This window comes from Natrix helvetica (assembly GCF_964273705.1).
Source record: "Natrix helvetica genome assembly, chromosome: Z".
NCBI lineage: Eukaryota > Metazoa > Chordata > Lepidosauria > Squamata > Natricidae > Natrix > Natrix helvetica.
The window spans coordinates 57,488,304-57,509,340 of record NC_138554.1 but is presented as its reverse complement, the minus strand read 5'-3'; the positions used below and the strand labels follow the sequence as shown (position 1 = coordinate 57,509,340).

General features: G+C 41.7%; 1 protein-coding gene across 1 annotated transcript in view; it reads left to right on the top strand.

The window, feature by feature from the left end:
- DHX8 (DEAH-box helicase 8) overlaps nt 1–21,037 on the top strand; it is a 40,229-nt gene that overhangs the window by 9,863 nt on the left and 9,329 nt on the right. Inside the window, exons 8-16 of the mRNA XM_081933335.1 lie at nt 9,239–9,439; nt 11,225–11,312; nt 11,714–11,811; nt 12,294–12,441; nt 15,712–15,893; nt 16,973–17,167; nt 18,352–18,537; nt 18,702–18,912; nt 20,211–20,392. Of these exons, the coding sequence (XP_081789461.1) occupies nt 9,239–9,439; nt 11,225–11,312; nt 11,714–11,811; nt 12,294–12,441; nt 15,712–15,893; nt 16,973–17,167; nt 18,352–18,537; nt 18,702–18,912; nt 20,211–20,392 (1,491 nt within the window). The remainder of the gene's footprint in view (nt 1–9,238; nt 9,440–11,224; nt 11,313–11,713; nt 11,812–12,293; nt 12,442–15,711; nt 15,894–16,972; nt 17,168–18,351; nt 18,538–18,701; nt 18,913–20,210; nt 20,393–21,037) is intronic.

The window sequence follows — 21,037 nt, the reverse complement described above, 5'->3', positions numbered from 1 at the left end:
TCATCTCGGTTTGAGTGGCCACGATCTGCTTAGAGGGCGCGATCAGCCCAACATGACTCGTCACTTCAGGATTGCGGCGCTGCCATTCCCTTCGTATTGACTTCGGTCATGTTGGCTGTGGTTCGTACAGTGCTTAGTAACAAGCAGTCACCATTTTTTCAACATTTGAATTTCACGCTATTTCTGCCGCGGTGGCCATTTTTGACGCCGCCTCTCTGAGCACTGAGGGACAGCAGGAAGGGGTGCGCTTAGTGTTTTGCGTCCAAATGGCACCTACGTCACTAACAGCTTGTTCTGGGAGCTGAGGAGGTTGGTTAGCCTCACACGCTCCAGCGCACCTGGTTTCTTTGCAAGTATTCAGAATCATTCTAATTTGGCTTTCCGGCAATCACCTCTGATCTTGAGTCGTGAGCTGAGCCTTTCAACTCCTTATTAGTAACTATGGCTGATCATTCCATCTGCAGAGGCAGTGCTGGGGCTTCTACCTCTTCCCCGCTGCACTCCGAGGCCGCCAGCGCCAGTACTAAGGTAGGAAGAGCCACCACTAGCGCTGCTAGTCACAGGGCTCGTGCTTCATCCATGGCTCTGATTAGGGCCACCAAGCGCAAGGACAAGGCTAAATCAAAAGCCCCCGTGGCCACCAACAGGTCACCTCCGGCTTTAGTAGCTGAAGGCCCCTCACCTGGTTCTCCCATTCATTTGACTGGAATACAGGGTTGGTCTCCGGACCTCCCTATCCCGCTAGAACTGGCAACTGAGGAAGTGGAATTGGGGCCCCAATCTCCCCCCAGTCCTTCTGAGGCCAGCCCAGCCTCAGCTTCAGTGCCCACGCGTTCAGAGCCTACAGCCACGTTTACCCCCACAGCTGCTGGGCTGAGACTTGAGGAAGGTTCTGAGTTTAACCTTCCCCCTGCATTACAAAACATGACCTCAGCAGTCATCTCACAGGGTGTGGATGCAGAGTTGCATCGCAGGGCCCAGAGGCCCAGGCTTGCAACCTCAGCTAGGGACACCCTTAAATCCCTGGCTAACCCCCCATCACCGCTTCCCTCAATCTACAGTGAAGGATCGGTGTTAGGTGAAGAAGAAGGGGTGGCAGACCTGGAACTCTCTGATGATGAGGGCCTAGTGCAGGACAAGCAGGCATTTTCCAGCTTGTTCCAACCTGCTTTATTTAAATCTCTTCTATACAAGGCCAAAGCAACAACCAATATGGGTGGCACTTCCACCCAGGCTAGTGCAGCGGTAGGACTTGATTCCACAGAGCACTTGTTCACTGAGCAGGTACAGGAACAGGATGCCATTCCCTTTCCAAAACTGTTTTCAGACGTTCAAAAACAATGGGCCCAACCAACCGCTGTTCCCCCACCTAGCAATGGGGACAGGAAGCTCTACACCTCCACCCTGAACTGGACGGGAGTCTCCAATTCCCTATGGTGGACCCTCCAGTTGTGACCTTGGCCTCTCCAGTCTTGATCCCAACCGAAATTTCGGAGGGCCTCAAGGCTGAGGATCATAAGTCCGAGCTGGTCATTCACAAAACGCACCAGGCAGCTGCCTGGGCTTTGTGGGCTGCCACAGTAGCCTCATTCTTCAACAGGACATCGCTAGTGTGGCTCAGGCAATTACAGGCCAGGCTTGGTCCTGATGATATGCATCTCCACCAAGATGTCAACAAACTGATGGCAGCGTTAGAGTTTTCCTCTAATGCTACCCTCAATGCAGCCAAATTTGCATCTCGAGCGGTAGTGTACAATATTGCCTCCCGTCGCCTTCTCTGGCTCCGCCATTGGCAGGCAGACCTACGTTTCAAACGGCGCCTGGCCTCCACCCCATTCAAAGGTGGTTCGCTTTTTGGTGTGGCGTTAGACCCAATTTTAATTGAGACGAGGGACAAACATAAAGTCCTCCCATCAACCAGTAGATGTACAGACAGGAGACAACAACCCTACAATAGAAGGCAGCCATTTTGGGCTGGGGATTCGGGGTACACTACTTCCCCATATAACTCCCAGGTCCTATACACAACCTCAGGATAGGGCCCAGGACCGTTCCAGGATCAGAGATAGGGACCGGCAGCAGAACCAGCAGCAGCCCCAGGCACAGCGGCCATTTCGTGGCGCCAACAACCAGTTCTTTCGTAGATACCGGTGACTCACATGGGGTGGAGCCCATTGGGGGATGCCTAACAGCCTTCGTCCACCAGTGGGCAGAAACCACCTCCGACACCTGGGCCATCCAGACCATGAGGCAGGGCCTCACTCTAGAATTTCTCACCATTCCCCCAAGGCGTTTCATCAGGTGCCCTGTACCCAGGTGTCAAATAAAATGGCGTCCGATGAACACCGAGATCCAACATCTGTTGTCAATCAATGCCATAGAAAGTGTACCACAGGGGCAAGAACGACTAGGCTTCTTTTTTTTAAAAAAAAAAAGTTTTGTTTTTTTTAAATTTTCAAAACATACACAACACATAAAATCTTCCTTCTTTACATACTGTAGAAAGTGTATCAGTTGATTACAAAAGACTTTCGTGCATCTCTTCCACAGTCATCAAGCATAATTCATATTAACTCAAGTATTTTAACTCAGATATTTATACATGTTACCGTCATCATACCTCCATTTTCATTTGACTATAATTGTTTAAACGTCCTTCATCATAAAATATACCAAGATTTAATACATAACCATATACTGGCATTTCATTTACTATTTCTAAAATCCTCCAATGATACTGAGTCCTTATATCCTATTCTAGCTAAACATCCATAATACTTAATAACAAAGTTTTCTAATCCTTTCCAAATCACTGTTTACAATTTACATCTCATTTCCTTATGTTGTATCCATACATATATATATATATATGTTATTATCATTATCCCTCCTTTATTTGACTATATCCTGCATCATATCATTTTTCCCACTAATAATCAAGACTTAACTGAATCTAATTAATTCTTTTTTTTATTAACCTCTATATAATCCAAAAGGATTTCTAATCTTCCTTTCATGGGTACCATTCAATATTCATATCCAGTTATTACTTCTCATAACACTACACATTGTATACATTATTATCATTATCAATTATTTATTTAACTATATCTATTGTCACTAAATTTCACTAAGTTTAGCTAGTTTTAAATTATACTCTTCCATCTATCAACCCGTATCTTTCCAGTAGCAAAACAGTCTCATATCTTCTGCCATTTAGAAATAGAAATAGAAATTTAATTTGTTAGCCGAACCCTCTCCACAAGGGACTCGGGGCGGCGTACAATAAAATATACATACATACATATAAACATAAAAATACACACATATACATACATATACATACATGCATGGAGGAGGTAATAATTAAAAATACATTACATTAATAATAATAAAAATTAAATTAGTCATTAAAATACCCCGAAATAATAATACAATTTAAAAAAGGACTGTCAGGAGGAAAAGGATAAACTACGGTTGAGCCAGGCCAGACAGTTGAAAGAGGTGGGTCTTGAGCTTTACACGGAAGGAGCGGAGATCGGAAGTAATCCTGATATCAAGGGGGAGGTCATTCCACAGGGCTGGGCCCATCACAGAGAAGGCCCTGCTCCTGGGTGTCGCCCCTCGACATTGTTTAGCGGACGGCACCCGGAGAAGTCCCTCTCTGTGTGAGCGGATTGGTCGTAGGGATGTATGGGGCAGGATGCGATCCCGCAAGTAACTAGGTCCTGTGCCATGGAGCACTTTAAAGATCATAATCAGAACCTTGAAATGCACCCGACCACAGGAAGCCAGTGCAGCTCGCGCAGGAGAGGTGTTACATGGGAGTACCTTGTCCTCCCCATAATCACCCGCGCGGCCGCATTCTGGACCAACTGTAGTCTCCGCGCGCATCTCAAGGGAAGCCCCATGTAGAGAGCATTGCAGTAGTCCAGGCGAGACGTCACCAGCGCATGGGTGACTGTGCGCAAGGCATCCCGGTCCAATAAGGGGCGCAATTGGCACACCAGGCGAACCTGGTGGAACGCCCCCCTTGCCACGGCTGTTACATGGTCATCCATGGACAGCCGGGCATCTAGGAGGACGCCCAAATTGCGCGCCCGTTCCATGGGGGCCAGTTGCTCGCCCCTGATGGCCAGAGATGGAAGCAACTGGTTGAACCGGGGGGCCGGAAGCCACAGCCACTCCGTCTTGGAGGGGTTGAGTTTGAGTCGGTTGTCATCCATCCAGATCCGTACGGCTTCCAAGCACCGGGACATCATTTCGACGGCCTCGTTGGGGTGGTTCGGGGTGGAGATGTATAGCTGCGTATCATCAGCATACAGATGATATCCCACCCCAAAGCCACGGATGATCTCGCCCAGCGGTTTCATGTATGTGTTGAACAGGAGTGGCGAGAGAACCGACCCCTGCGGCACCCCACAAGAATTAGATCGCTGATGAGGGGGGCCTTATTAACAACGGACCTCGCATTGCATAACAACAGTCTCAGGCCCTGGGTCTGTGGATCCTGACCACCTAGTATGCGGGGGTTGGTACAAGTGACCGGGTATAACCAGCACCCCCGGTCTCCCAACCAACTACGAGTTCTTAATCTGTCCTCGCACCTGCCCCTCCCCACGACCGTTGATATCAGAGAGCCCTGTAATGGAATGCTGTCTTCCGTCTCCTCCCCCACTCCGCTCCCTCCTCTTTCGACCACACCTAATCGCCTGGCTCTACCATCACTCCTGACCTGGTCCATCCCCCCCCCCATCCCTGGAACCCCTTACAATTTTTAGAAAACAATTAGTTAAAAAACCCCTCAAAGAACGCTTCCTCCACCTCTCTGGGTTAATCAACCCGTCCTCGAGGTGGGCCCTTGAAAGGGCTGGAGGCCATAACTGCGAGAGGGGGATCTCTCGCAGCCGCAGTAGGTCTAGCCTCGAGTATAACATGTTAGAACAGGGCTAAAGCACATCAAGTGGGAGCTGTCGATGTTAGTATGGATTAGTGAAACCACAGTTTCCCACTAGGGGATAAATCCACATCCTAGATGGAATGGATGGAATAGTCCTGGCTGAGGGGATAGGCAGATGGATATAGTCCGCATCTTGATGGAAATGATGGGCTGATGGAATAATAAGATAAGATAGGAAAAGATAGCCAACTGGTAAATAGAGAGGACTGGGAGGTAATGGGTGGTAGGGGCAGGTAGCCCAGGTAAATGAGTGGTAAATGCGTGGGGGGGTGTTGTGATAGGCATGGCAAGGGTATAAAGTCAAACCTTCTGCCTAGGTCGCTGATGATCCTGCGGCCGCTGATGTTCCTGTGGCCTGCAGCCTCTCTGCGGCCCTCCTGCTGATCTTTTCAATTCCCTCCGGCGCCTCGGGCCTTGCTCTCCTTCCCTTCCTCCTTCCGGCGCCTCGGGTCTCGCTCGGGCCTCTCTCTCCTTCTCGCGGCCCCCCCGCTGGTCTGGGCTCACAGCTGATCGCTGTTCGAGCCGCTCGGTTCTTATGAGTCACCGCCATCCTGTCATGAAGCTTCCCGTCCTTCCAGTGCAGACCAACTCTGTCTTCCAGCCCCCCTCCGTTCAGGGCCTTCACCGCCTCTCCGCTCCATACCGCTCCGTTCAAAAAAACGCCAGTCACCACGCCAGCCAGCCAGCGCACTATCCACCTTCTGCCCGGCTGCCAGACCAATCTAACGGGCCAGCCTGGGTCCCGGGCGAAAGCCAGTGTGGTGTCAGTCCTCTAATCACTCCTTAATCAACTTTGTATGGACTCCTCTTAGCAACTCTTTGCTTATAAAATCCCTCATGTAATTTCAATGCCCTTCTTCTGTTTCCTTAATCAGCTTATCGTTGATTGTCGGTAGTGTTATCAATGATATCCATAAATTCTTTTGTTTTCTCTTCTTCTGTATCTTGCCATCTGGGGTAGATTTCCCCTCCATTTAATTCCTCTTTCAGTAGTCCACTCTTTCCCTTTTCAGAAACAAACCAATCACCATAAATATCAGCAATTTTAATTTCTTTATGTTCATTTTTCTCTTTGATTTTTAGGATTTTAACCACCACTTTTTCCATTTGATTAGCTTCAACTTCTTCATCATATTTTGCTGTTAGGTGTACTAAATCTTCCAACGTCTTCTCTATCCTCTTACGTTTATCTGATAATTTCTGTATTTCTGAGGATATCTTTTGCAGACTTAAAACTTCTTTCTCCTGTTGAAATTGTGCCATTCTCCCCAGCTAACAAACACTGCTGCTCTAGTTTATAAGGTTTTAACAGCATAGATTCACAATAACATTTCACCTTTTTCTGGTTAAAAATATACTTCAAAGGAAGATCTGTGTGCTTTTCTTCTTATCATTCTCTATAAACAAGCTGTGAGACCTTGAACTGCCAAGCCAGGATAATCAGTGAAAAAAAATAAAAGTGTTTTGTTTCCAATACACAAACCTCCAGCCTCCGAGTAGCAGTATTACGTTACAATTTCTTTGTTTCTTTTTGTATCTTTCTTGTATTTCAAGTTTTAAAAAAAGTCCGATTCTTAAATGAGTTAGAAAAATACCCACAGTAATGAAAGAGGAGAATTTTAGTCCATAGATTACAAAGAATAGTAAAAGAAAAAAAATAGAAGAAGGAAACTTAATCCATTCGTTTTAAAAGGCTTGCATAAATTCCATTCGTGAAGATAGCATTTAAAAAATAAGATAACCCACTGTCCAAAACCAGTCCAAATTTAATTCCGCCGCTTATTTCTTCTGTTCTCCAATTTAAATTAATTTTATGTTTTTTTATAGGCAGTCACTTTTAAAACAGTAAAAATTCCTCACCAGCTGGAAACACTTTCTCTTTCCATATCCTTCTGTTTTGGAGCCGCCCCGACTTCATCAGCCAAATGGCTGGATTTTTTGTCACTGACTTGAAGAATTCTCTTGGATCAATCAGGGACTTTGCGATGTCCCTGAGATCAGCAAGGCGTATTCTTCCTGTTCACCGTCTCTGTGGGACGGTTTAGGTCCGTTTGGACCACCCAGTGGCAAAAATATCGACTGCGATCTCAGAGCATTGAGATTGTGCGGCGTGTTGTTGCAACTTTGGCTCCTCCTCCTCCTCAGCGTCTATTCGATACTATCCCTAGTCCCCAAAAGCTCTGGAGGATGGCGGGCCATCCTAGACTTGAAATGGCTCAACTTGTACCTCAAGTATCAGAGGTTCAAGATGCAATCTCTAAAAAGCATCCTGACTTGCATTCGCCAAGGCGACCTGATGACCTCCGTCGACATCAAGGAGGCATACTGATACATCCGGCACACCGAAGGTTCTTAAGATTTTACTTTGCTGGGCGCCATTTCCAGTACCGGGCACTACCATTCGGCCTTTCTTTGGCACCACGAACCTTCACAAAGTTGCTGGCGGTAATAGCTGTGTCTCTGATCAACGCCCATAAGAGTCAATTGCTATTTAGACGACATCTTGATCCTGTGATCATCCCGGGTCCAGGCACACCGGGACCTACAAGTCACAATCAACACTGCTGTGTCACGGATTCGTCCTGAACTTTCCGAAAAGCCATCTGCACCCGACCAGGTCCTTATCGCACCTTGGGACTCTTATCAACTCAGATTTGTGTGAGGTATCATTATCGCAGGAGAGACGTCAGAGCCTGCAGACCCTGGTGAGTCAAGTGCTACGACAGAGGTCGTTACTGTTAGCAGTTATTTCCCAACTTCTTGGGAAAAAGGTGTCATGCATAGACATAGTTTCCTGGGCACGATTCCACACACACCCGCTTCAGTGGTTCCAGCTCTCTTTCCAGAGGGCCCACACCAGCCACTCGCAGACCAAGGTTACCTTGCCACCCAAGGTGCTACGATCGCCGTGTGGCATGTGAGCGGGCTATCTTGACTCAACAACACTCATATCCACAGGAGCAGCGGTGCCATCACCTTGACGTTCGCAGAGCGCTCCGTTGTTATATGAAATGCACTGCATCATTCAGAAGGTCGGAAGCCCTGTTCATGTCCTTTCAGCCATCATCCATGGGGCAGAAGGTGTCCTCACATACCATCGGACGCTGGTTGAAAGTGTGTATCGCCCTTGCCTACGACAGTCAATCCCGACCGCTTCCCAGACGCATCACTCCCCATTCCACCAGGAGTGCTGCTACCACGGTGGCCTGGGTGACACAGGCCTCAGTGGAAGACATCTGCAGGGCGGTGACCTGGTCATCACTATCACCCTTTATCAGACATTATAAAGTTGATATGTATGCCTCAGCTGAGGCTTCCTTTGGGCAGCAAGTCTTGCAGAGGGTTCTTTCACCACCTAGGGCCCCTGACCAACCTAGCTCCTGCCCTTGACTTCATTGATTTGGCATGTCCCATGCTTGGATTCCCCAAGCAGCGCACAGGAGAATGACCATTGACTTACCTTTTATGTGCGCTGTGAGGGAAATCCAAACCTGCCTTCGGCTGGTCCAGGCAGTTGACCTTTGCCTACTCTTCCAATCGTTGGTTTACTTACCTCTTAACTATTGCATTCCGTGACATTTGTTCCATCTCTTGGATCAGCTGAGCCTTCGTACAAAACTGAATTACCCCAGTCAGGGGAGGCATGGTCAACAATTACATAACTCAGTCTCTAGGCTAATGGACAAAGTTAACCATGCTTGGATTCCCCTCGCAGCGCACATAGAAGGACTGTTCAGGTAAGTCAATGGTCGTTTTAAATAAACTATTTCACTAAAGTGGATATTAGGAATGTTGATATAAAAAGTTGGACTGTTAACAAGTGAGTTGTTTAAATAATTTTTAGTATATTTCTTAGGATTTTAAGATTCAGAAAAAAAAACCTCATATCCATCAGATATTCCAAATATTATTTTAAAAGACTGTCAAACTCCTTATCTCCCCTCTCTTGCTATATTATGAATACTATTTAATTAATAATAAATTTTCTTGAATATTTGAAAGAAACAATGAAAAAAGTGTAACTGACGCTATTCCAAAGCATTATGCGAGTTCACAGACCAAGATTATCACAAGATTATCATCTAATTATACAGCTACAAACATAGAATTTTCTGCTATTTTCTGTTATTTGATGCAGCTGTGGTCACTATTGGACATGTTGTAAATTGCTCATCTGGGAATATGCCTTGTTGCAGATTACAGAACTAAACTCTCAGTACCCTTATACAAAGGTAAATTCTTATTATACTATGGAACTGTCTCCCATGTCTGTATTAGGATGTAGATCAAGAGACAGGAGAAGATTTGAACCCAAATAGACGTCGCAACCTCATTGGAGAGTCTGAAGAGACAGCCATGAGAAATCCAGACAGGCCCACTCACTTATCTTTGGTCAGTGCTCCTGAAGTAGAAGATGACACATTAGAACGAAAGCGTCTCACTCGTATTTCAGATCCAGAAAAATGGGAAATTAAGCAGGTAATAATTTTCGTTATGAAATATGTAACTTTTGGCTGCTGTAAAAACAGAACGTTTTCCAATTGCTAAGCAGCCTGTGGAATTCATCTCCCAATTCAGACCTGACAACTAACAAAAAGCCCAGGATTTTAACAGATTTTCTTTTAAATACATATTTGTATTTCCTCCTATTGATACCAAAGCAGGCTTTTCAGGCATTTTCTCAGAAAATTGGATATTCCAATATGAATCAATTGCCAACTTAGTATCCTGCGATTCTGCTCTAGACTGTCAGCTGATCATGAAGCTTGGCCATTGTTTACCATCTTCTAATAAAGCCATCTAGCTTAACTATTGCAGTAGGTGATAATGATGACCATTGAAGGCTATTTGGAAGCCATGACTGGTAAATAATGTGATAACTAGATTATATTTGAGACTGCTCATAGAATACATCTTATTAATGGGGATGCTAATTTTGTTATTTTAAGCTCTGTTTATCATACTTTACATTTTGATATGCAATTTAGTATTCAGTATAACTTTTAAAGCTCTGTATAATATGTGAGTTGGATAGTGGATTGAAGTGCTTACTATTATGCAAATTAATCTTTGTCTTGTTTAAGACCACACAGTCCTTGAGTCTACTTTTTCCTTCACTGGGTCATAACAGGATTTGGGCCTCTTCTGCACTCTCCCATCACCCATTGTGCACTTATCTTTTGAAGATCTCTAGAGCTCTGGACCTCATATTGGGCTAGAATGGCAGGCCTTCCCTCAGCATTTCTGGGCCATGCAGCCATATCATAGAAGAAGCCGCAGTGTGACCAAACCACCATGGCAGTGCTGTGCAGACTGGGTTAGGGAAACAGTGAGGCTATTCAATGAAATTACAACTGCTTCTGGGACTCGTTCATGCAGCCCAGGAATGCTGAGTGTTGGAATGGCCTGCTGTCCTTCCCCAGTGGGAGGTCCAGAGCTCTGGAAATTTTCAAAAGGTAAATGTGCAATCTGTGACAGGAGAGGGGAGGAGGCCTACGTCCTGAGGGAACCTGTGGGGCCTCCTCTCCAAGGCTTGCAGGGCAGGACGGTGAGGGAGATTGCAGGGGGCATTACAGTTCCCTGTAGTTGGAATATGAAATAAGAGTGAATTACTGTGGGGACATTGCAGTGGCTGTAACTTCGATACAGGGTTATCAGTAGTTTTGGGGACCTCTCTTTTAACTTCAAGCAGTTGCTAAGCAACTAGTCATAAGCTGAGGATTCCCTGTATGTAGTAAGTCATCTTGAGAAATCCTTTTCCGCTTTTCTAAGATGGTATAAGTAGCATGGCAGAACTTTCCTATTGTACTGTTTCCTGTTAGGCCATTGTTTGAGATATTTCATACTCCTGTGAAATGAAATTGAACAGGTGACCACAAAATCTGGGTAGCTTCCTTAGCTGTGATATTTTTCATATTGAAAGTCCTTCCTACAGGAATCTGGGATTTATGTTGCTGCTATACAGTATTAAGATAATTTATTGCATTTTCAAATACTCATTGAAGCAAATAACACAAAACAATCCCAAATTCACCCATTCTCAAATTGGTAAAGGGAGGCGCCTTGCTCTGAACATGACAACTTCATTATAGTTACTATGGTTCTTATAGTTACTATGATTCTTGGCAGTTCTATGAAAGATTCTATGTCAATAGGAAAAGAATGGTTTTGGTTTTTGTTTTTTTTTACAAAATCTGCTTAGAAAAAGTAGTACCTCTTTGTTGTGTCTTTGAGGACACATATAACCATTTGCCTTACTCTCAGATGATTGCTGCAAACGTGCTTTCCAAGGAGGAGTTTCCTGACTTTGATGAAGAAACTGGAATCTTGCCAAAGGTTGATGATGAGGAAGGTAAAACCACGATAGATCTAGTAATGGTCTAGATATGACGCATCAGTGTGTTTCACAAAGTAGTTACTCTTTTTGCTCCTCATTTGTGTTGAATTTGGGAATGCCTAATTCAGATTCTTTTCAGCAGATTACTGTCAGTTCAGGTAATTGCTTAAGATACTTCCATGTTATGGAAGAGAGCTTGTTTATAATCTTTCTATCTCCAGCAATCCAGAGTCCAGAACTGTGGGTTGTATTGAAATAAAGTTATGGCGGGGCTGTTCGGCAATAGAAAATAATGTTGTACCACAAGTGTATGATGGTTAGATTTGTATGTTGGAAAATAAAGTGTGGAGTAATTGGTTCGCATAACTAAGAAACTTTAAATTAAAATTGGAGCTGATTTTAATTTGTTACCCTAGATGAGGATCTGGAAATTGAATTGGTAGAAGAGGAACCACCATTTCTGCGAGGTCATACAAAACAGAGCATGGACATGAGCCCCATTAAAATAGTGAAGGTAAAAAAAATACTGTTCTTGGGTCTCTCCATAGAAATGTTTGAATACTGGATTCAGATGGGTTTGTGAAAAGTTAAAATGCTTTTGGTATTCAAAGTACAGAAGGACAAAGAAAGGGGATTAAAAACAAATTAATACTCTTTCCCATCATATTCTTCCACATATATGTGCAAAGCACGGTATTATCTTTCCCTTATTTACATCAGTTCCAGGAATCTCAGCAGTTCATCTCTTTTTTATTATTTTTGTTAATGGCCATTAACAGAATATTAATTAACATTAAACAAATTACAAAAAAAAAACCCACATTAATTCTGTTTTCTGACTTTGCCTTCTTCACTGTTAAAATTGTGTATGACTGTCAAGTTCTCCTTGCTTTTTTCCTATTCATTTGTGTTTTGGATGATGGTTGAGAATCAGTCAGGATCAGATTCAGGAAATCTGAAGAAAGAAGTAAGACAACATTTTCTTGTTGATTCCAGAATCCTGATGGCTCCCTGTCTCAAGCAGCCATGATGCAAAGTGCACTTGCTAAAGAGAGGCGGGAACTGAAGCAAGCCCAGCGGGAAGCAGAGATGGATTCTATTCCCATGGGGCTCAACAAACACTGGGTGGATCCCCTTCCAGATGGTAATCCCAAACCTTTTTTCAGTATTATTTGTCTTCCACAAGCAATTTATTTGAAACCATCTAACACTCATATTTATTTTAAATCTAAATACACACAACATGGTAGGAAATCTGCTTGACAAAACAGTTGCTTCTAATTTGTGAAATTCCCCAGTATTTTCCTCCTATTAGTCTACTATGAAACAGAACCGTGATTGCGAACCTATGGCACGCGTGCCCGAAGTGGCCCTATAGTGTCTCCATATGGATATAGCAATAGCACTTAGACTTATATACTGCTTCATAATGCTTAACAGGACTCTCTAAGTTGTTTACAAAGTCAGCATATTGTCTCTAACAATCTGTGTCCTCTTTTACCCACCATCATCCACCATTAAATTCAAATATTAACAAAATGAGAAGAAAATAGTGTTCCTCCTACCATAATTATTTTTGAGCAAGGAAAAGGGAGGATCTTACATTTGCTGAAAAAAATACAGAATGGCTAAGGCCGGGATGGCGAACCTATGGCAAACGTGCCACAGGTGGCACACGGAGCCATTTGTCAGGGCACAATTTTTTAAAAGCTATTTTTCGCCCTCCCCAGGCTCCAGAGGCTTTATAGGAGCCTGGGGAGGGTGAAAAGAACCTCCCCACCCCTGAGGCCCTCCGGAGGCTTCAGGAGCTTTCAGGAGGCTTCCCTAAAACCTCTGGAGGACTAAAAAGAGCCCTGCGAGCAAACCGGAGCCTCCAGAGACTGCAGGGAAGCCTTCTGAAGGTCCCTGAAGCCTCCGGAGGACTTAAAATGATTCTACGAGCAAACCAGAAGTGACTTCCAGTTTGCTCGTAGTGTCATTTTTTGCCCTCTGGAGGCTTCAGGGAAGCCTCCTGAAGGTCCCTGAAGCCTCCGGAAGGCTTCCGGAGGGGGGCAGGGGAGGCTGTTTTCGCCCTTCCCAGGCTCCTATAAAGCCTCTGGAGCCTGGGGGGAGCAAAAAAAGCATGCAAAAAATGGAGGGGTGCGCCTCTCATGCGTGCATGCGCACTGGGGGGGTCACGCATTGCATTATGGGTTTGGCACACCCACGCACAACCCCCCTGCACGCCCCTCCTTTATGGCACGCGAGCCAAAAAAAGGTTCGCGATCGCTGGGCTAAGGGAAGCTTAGCTGCCATTGAACAGCAGGCTTAGCTGCCATTGAATAGAGATAGTATGAGAGGTGCTCATCTAGTGAAAATAACTTCTTTGTAACACATAAATCTTTCTTTTCTCACTTTCCTTTCTTCTTCAGCTTCCCTTGCCAGTTTTGTCCCTACTGCTTTCTTTTATATTTGTAGTTCAGCTATTTCTTCAAATTATCCCACTTGCATCATACTTTCTTCCCTTTTTCTGATAGAGCAATATATTTGTAGGCAATAGCAATAGCATTTAGACTTATTTAAAGTCTAAGAGAGGTGTAAAGAGAGGTTCTTTACAGCCCTCTCTAAGCGGTTTACAGAGTCAGCATATTGCCCGCAACAATCTGGCTTCTCATTTTACCCACCTCAGAAGGATGAAAGGCTGAGTCAACCTTGAGCCTGGTGAAATTCGATCTGCCAAATTGTAGGCAACTGGCAGTCACAGAAGTAGCCTGCAATACTACATTCTAATCACTGTGCCAACACAGCTCAGGCAAACATACATTATATTTCTGCATATGAGAGTAACTGAGAAAATTGTTAATAATAGGCACGTGGAGAGTTAATTACTTTTAACAGATGCTCTGTTTCAAGATTTCTGACAAACACACATAGAAACAGTATTTTGGAAGCAAGAATATTGCAGTTTAGCCAGATAACAGCAGACAGGAATATGATTCAAATGCCTAATAAAGAGTTCTTGTCAGAAGAGAATCATCCAAGAAGCAATAATGTAGTCCTAGCTTAATAACCAATAGTTTAGCAACCGTTCAAAGTTATGACAACTTCCCCAAAGATACTTATCACCTAGTTCTGGCATTCAGATGGCTGCTTCCCTCCCCACATGACTGCATTTCAGATGCTTAGCAACCAGCTCACCTTTACAACCAATTGCAATATTCTGCACGGATGTGACACAATTTACAATACTTTTTGCTGGAAACTGGCCTTCTGTTCCAGGTTAAAAAAAGGTGCCCTTGGAAATACATTGATTCATTTAATGACTACAGCATTTACTCTGCTGCAAAAAAAGTTGTAAAATTGGGTCAGTCATGTGGATGCCTTGATTTAAAAACGTGATGACTCATGGCAGAAAGGGCAGACTCCCTTACTGTCATAAGTCGAGCACTACCTGTAGTCCAAAACAAGAGTCCCAGGTTGCCAAGTCAGCTCATCAGTTAATCCAAAGGTCAAGAGTCACAAACAAGCAGGAACACAATTCAGGTGCTGGATAGCCAAATCGTTATCTCCAACAAGGACTGCAAACGCAGGATCTAAATCTGTCTGCTGCCAGCTAATTGCAATCACTCATGCCTTGCCCTTCATTTTGCAAGAAGCCTCACTGAGAAACATTATTCTTCTATCCTCTGTATACTCTAAACCTAGGGTTTGGGGATTGTGCCTCAGCATCTGATTGCTCTAGCTGAACAGGAAATGCCTATAACTTATCAGCCTCAATTAAATTCTGATTTAGTGATTCGTAAGGCTGACAGTTCTGAAGCATAGGCCCAGCTGGAGCAATGTCATCAGATTCACGATCAGAGTCAGACTCTAAATACTTCATTATTGTAATGGAATAAATAGCTACCAATTAATTATTTCAATTGTTCTTATTAAGTTAATACAATTTCTTTTCTGATCCTTCCCTTTTTTGAAATAATTTTGCTTCTGGCAGATATATGTGCATACATTTACATTTATATATATGATACTATGTCTCACGTATATTGAGTAGAAAAGAATTCCAGTGTTGGCTTCAGCAGAAGTTGGAAACCTCTAATGAGTAATACTGAGTATTGCATGTATTTTTTATTGTGATCCTACAAATCTTTTTGGTCCTTCCTTTAGATTAGAGATTATCTTAAATCAGGATTGTCTCTCATTCTGTTAAGTGTGTTATTCAAATACAATTTAGAATTCCACCTGAGCGACGGATAGTCAGAACAGGGCAAATGAAGCAAACCAACATATAATATACATTTTCTCAATATAGTTTTGTTTGTATGATTACTCTTGCTCCTTCCTTCAATGACTATCCCTTTCTAGTGCATCCCGTCAGTTGTTTTATATTGCAATATCGATCTCAGACTCATGGTTTTTCTTCCCTCTTTCCCAGTGGATGGAAGGCAAATTGCAGCCAACATGCGGGGTATTGGCATGATGCCCAATGACATACCTGAATGGAAGAAGCATGCTTTTGGAGGCAACAAGGCTTCTTATGGCAAAAAGACACAACTGTCAATAATTGAACAGCGAGAAAGTCTTCCAATTTTTCGTCTGAAAGATCAACTTATCCAGGTAAATCTTTAAGAAAAGCAATTGACTTGAATCAGAGTAAGGATCATTAAATCCAATATCTTGCCTATTCCTAGTCATCTAATCTGGACATACTTTGAATTTTACTTAATCTTTGAATCCTGCATTCAAAAATCTTGAAATAGGGATTTTTGATGTAATTATTTAATACATTGTTTTCATTTATCAAAAATGCACTTAGCATGTGGTAACACCTGGCTGACATTTGGGTTGAGATACTAAGCAGGGTTACGTCTCACTATTACATGAATGGAAGATCACTACAGAGAAACAGGGCTATATACTAGAAAATAAACAGAAGGAAAACAAAAAGGCTATGTATTGTTTTCAGGACAATTGCATTTATGTATTCATGATATCACCAGAATGAAACTTTACTCAAAGGAAATTTTTTATTTGTTAAATATTTTTCTGCTTTTTATCAAATACCCAAGATGACTTATCTGAAGACTAAACAGCTGTCAGTAAGAAAGTAATGAAAAAATAACCTATTGCAAACTGTGTCCATCCTGACTTTGCTTAGCCAGAATTCCCAGGTGCTGTTGGTGCAAAAATGATGGAAGTTGTATTTCATTCATAGTTGGAAACCTTCTGGTTTCCTTACCCTCTGGTTAAGTAAGTTAGTCTAAAACTTCATTTTTAAAAAAAAAGAAATTTTTTATTGGTTTTACAAAGTTTTAAGGAAAGGGGTAATGGGTATGGGTACAAATTTTGACAGCTACATCGTGCAGAAGATGGAAACTATTTATCAAACTATTGTATAGGAGATTTGATCACTGAAAATCCTGCCCAGATTTGCCTGTATTTTTCAGCGTGGTCACTTTATTTTTCCTCCCCTCTTATCCCTAATAGTTAGAACCAAGAATTGAAACAAGATCCGTAAGATTAATTAGCAAATTCCTCATCTTGATCTGACACACTCACCCTTCTACTTGTTTGTTTTCTGCACTGTGGTGGCTATTGATTTGATTTGAAAAGCAAACAACACCAACCAGATTCCTCCTGAACACCCATTCTCTTTTAAATGAGACTATTTCAGTGCTTCACCCTACTTTTTTCAGGCAGTTCATGATAACCAGATTCTGATTGTCATTGGTGAGACTGGCTCTGGGAAAACTACACAGATCACACAGTACCTAGCTGAAGCTGGCTACACCACCCGTGGGAAGATTGGCTGCACTCAGCCTCGTCGAGTAGCTGCCATGTCTGTTGCTAAGAGGGTTTCAGAAGAATTTGGTTGTTGTCTAGGACAAGAGGTAAGATGTATTCTGCTGTTTTGTGAATTAATTCTGCAATGTACTGAAAAAAAAAAGGAATATAACAAGATTTTAAAGCAGCTGATTTTAAAGTTAACTGTTTTCAAAAAAATTATACAAGCTATTTCACTCACTCTAAATTAGCCATGACAAAACTTTCTCCTTTACCTGTACAGATAGGAGCGTTTACTCACTAGAATTTAGATCTGGGTTTGTACACAGTAATCACTTTTCTTTCTCAGAAATTTCTTCCCCGTTTGTTAGTACCTGCTGTTTTATGAATCATGCAGGACTTTTTTTAAAAAAAGCTTCATTTGGTTAATTTGAAAGAAATGCATATTTTGGTTTCTGCAATTTGCTTATTTTGAATATGTTAATTTACATAATTTATTTCAATTAGATATGCAAAACATGAATATCTTATTTTGTGAAAATTACCATCTGACTGTTAATTTTTCCCCAAATTTTAAAGACTACAAACTTTACTTCTTTCAATAACGATACTTTCTGAAGTTATGTGATGTGGTTCTTAAATTGTGAAATTTACATAAATTGATGAAACATGTTGTTAGAAAATAAGATATGCATCTGTAATTCAAATATCCCACCTATTCAGAAAATAAATAAATAAATACACTTGAGTGGCAATGAATACCCTATGTGAGAACTCGTTCTCATGATCAGAACTAAGTCTGTATCCATTATTAAATAAAAAACAGATAGAAACCCAATCTCCCTCTTGAAAGAATAAATAGGGCTGGGATATGATGCATAGCAGTTGCTGGAATTCTTCCAAGATGGCTTCTTTAGTTTTTTCACAATAAAACTACTGATCTGAATGTTTATGTTCTTGGAATTCTATCCTTGATCTTTCTGCCTTGCCAATTGAAGAGGTCTGCTATCCCGTGGGGCTAGAGGGGGTAGGTACGTTGCTTCATAGTGGGTATTTGTAATTGGCCAGGCTTAGTAGAGCAGCCATGTTGTAAAAGGCAACTCTCAACCATGTAGTGATTTTTATAAGTGGGTCCATAACGAAGTCTCGAATTCTAGATGTACCACCAAACTAAAGGCTGGCTGTCCTTGTTCTGTTTGTACCTCCTGCCTCCAAACAAATTCACCTTAATATCACTCTCTAAGAGTGAAGGAGTTCATCACTGATACTAATTTTGCTGTATTTTTTGAAGGTTGGTTATACTATCCGATTTGAGGATTGCACTAGTCCTGAAACTGTGATCAAATACATGACAGATGGGATGCTGCTTCGCGAGTGCCTCATTGATCCGGATCTGACACAGTATGCAATCATAATGTTGGATGAAGCCCATGAACGCACTATACATACTGATGTACTCTTTGGTCTCCTGAAAAAGGTATGAACTCTTTCGAATCATCCACAATGCTAAAATGATGAAACAGAAAATTGCTCAAAGAAAGCAAAGCAGCAAGTTTGTCTTGAGGTTCAACCATATATTGATCCTTCTGTTTATATTCTGTCTTCTTTTTTTTTTTAATGTGCCCCATTTTTTCTTTGCAGACAGTTCAGAAGAGACAAGACATGAAATTAATAGTGACCTCAGCTACACTGGATGCAGTTAAATTCTCTCAGTATTTCTATGAGGCTCCTATCTTCACCATTCCTGGTAGGACATACCCAGTCGAGATTCTCTACACCAAGGAACCTGAGACGGATTACTTAGACGCCAGCCTGATTACAGTCATGCAGATCCACTTGACAGAACCTCCAGGTGAGCTATGGAATGAGAATGATGTTGAAACTCTGTAGAAGTTGCTTTCAAACTGGGAAAAATTCATTTACATTTAGTGTAATTATATTGGTCGTATTTGTTATATTGAATTTGATTTCAGTTTACTTAAAATTTGAACTAGTCCAGAATAATTTTACAATCTCTCTTCATTCCTTCTCAAATGCCCAAGTGAGCACTCCAAAGTTTAATATGGGCCTGAGACTGAAAAAGGTTGACTGCATGCTTCTGTAAAGCCTCTGATTGTCTAAACTCTTTTAGCTCTGCAATCCCTTTTCATTTTATACTAGTTGTCAAAATGGGATTTTTCATTTTTAATAATAAATGCAAAATATTTATTATTGAGGTTTGGCCTCCAGTGGAAGTTATAAAAATTTTATAGTGAATATACCTGTTCCTTGAGACAGAATAAAAATATTTGATGTAAATAACTCTGATAAGACACCTTTCTTGCTCTTGGGAGCCTCATTTGCCATTTCGAGTGTAAAGAGTTTTAGTTTTTATGGACAAAGTAATTCCTGAGGAGATATCTGCTATTAATTTAGAGTCTTTTTAACATTGTTGGGTTTCTTTGGCAGTCACAAACATACAATTCTGATATTGTTAAATGAGAACTTTACTTAAATACAAACATATATCTAAACCAGCTTATATATTAAAAGGAGAAATATTCAATATGTTATTGAAGAATAAAGGCAGAATTTCTGTATAAAGTTACTAGATAAAAAAGCAAATTTTTATATAGGCTTTTCGAGCAAAAAAAATGGAAATTTCAGGGGAAATCATATCATAAAATTTTTTATTTCTTAAATGTATTTACTGCCTGTCTTGCCATACTCTAGTCTTACCAGTATATTTTCCCCATCCATAGTTGCAGTATATCTCCTAATTTTAAATTTCTTCTATCTGATTTACATAACCGTTATTGATTAGTAAGCAGGAGAATGGGTACCATGCTCTGTTTAACGTATCAACTTCATCTGATTTTTCATCTTCATTCAGCAAAGAAGTATCTATATTATGTTTCTTTTTCTCCTGGATGATTTATAGTTCCATTATTCAGAACAAATCATTAAAATCAGCAAATTTTACTCCGTCTATTTTTAGTGTAATCTCACAACTGTAAAAGCCACATACTTGCTTTTTTTAAAATCAAATCAGACTGAAAAACAAATCACAAGAAAAATCTGAAACCTCATGCCATTATCTGTTTCTTAATTGTAAGTGTTGTTTTTATATTGGCCTGACTATATGACTTGCTTTTTTTTTTTTCCACGCAGGAGACATCTTGGTGTTTTTGACTGGCCAGGAAGAAATTGATACAGCTTGTGAAATTCTCTATGAGCGAATGAAGTCCCTCGGTCCGGATGTTCCTGAGCTGATAATCTTGCCTGTTTATTCAGCACTACCTAGTGAGATGCAGACACGGATCTTTGACCCAGCTCCCCCGGGAAGTCGAAAGGTATCTATTCCCACATGTGTGGTTTTGGTTTTTTGGGGGGTTACTTCCTAGACTGTTGTTATCTTCCAATTTAATATAATTAATAATCAAATCTTTTCTAGATCAGGGGGGGTCTATCGAGCATCTTGTTCTCAAAAGTGAAATGTTTCTTTGAAACCTGCTAAAAGGCTGGAAGACATTTTCTAATTCCTATTGTTTTTTCGTTCTATAAATATGGGAATTCCTGATGGCTTCATTAAGCGGCGGGGAGGTGATGTGTTTGAGGTGCTGAGAGGAAATTGCAGATATTCGATGGTAAATTGAAGACAGAATAGAGTTGCTTGACAGTGAGATGGGCAGCATATAAATAAAATAAATAAATAGATCAGGAAGTTTATATATTGAGTGAAAAATTAAAATGATTCTTGGGTATGTATTATTTCTTGTTATCATTTTAATAGCCTCAATTAACCTAAAACTTCATTCCCTGCCCTCTGTTTTATTCTTCAGATGTCTTTTTTTTGGGGGGGGGGGGGATAAAATTGGATTATAAATTTAGCATCTTCTCAGTGAAGATATTTACAAATTCATTTGGATTCTATGTTAGAATACTATGAATGTTAAGCTTATTTTTTGTGGCTTTCTGTCACAAATAGGATTTTGCTG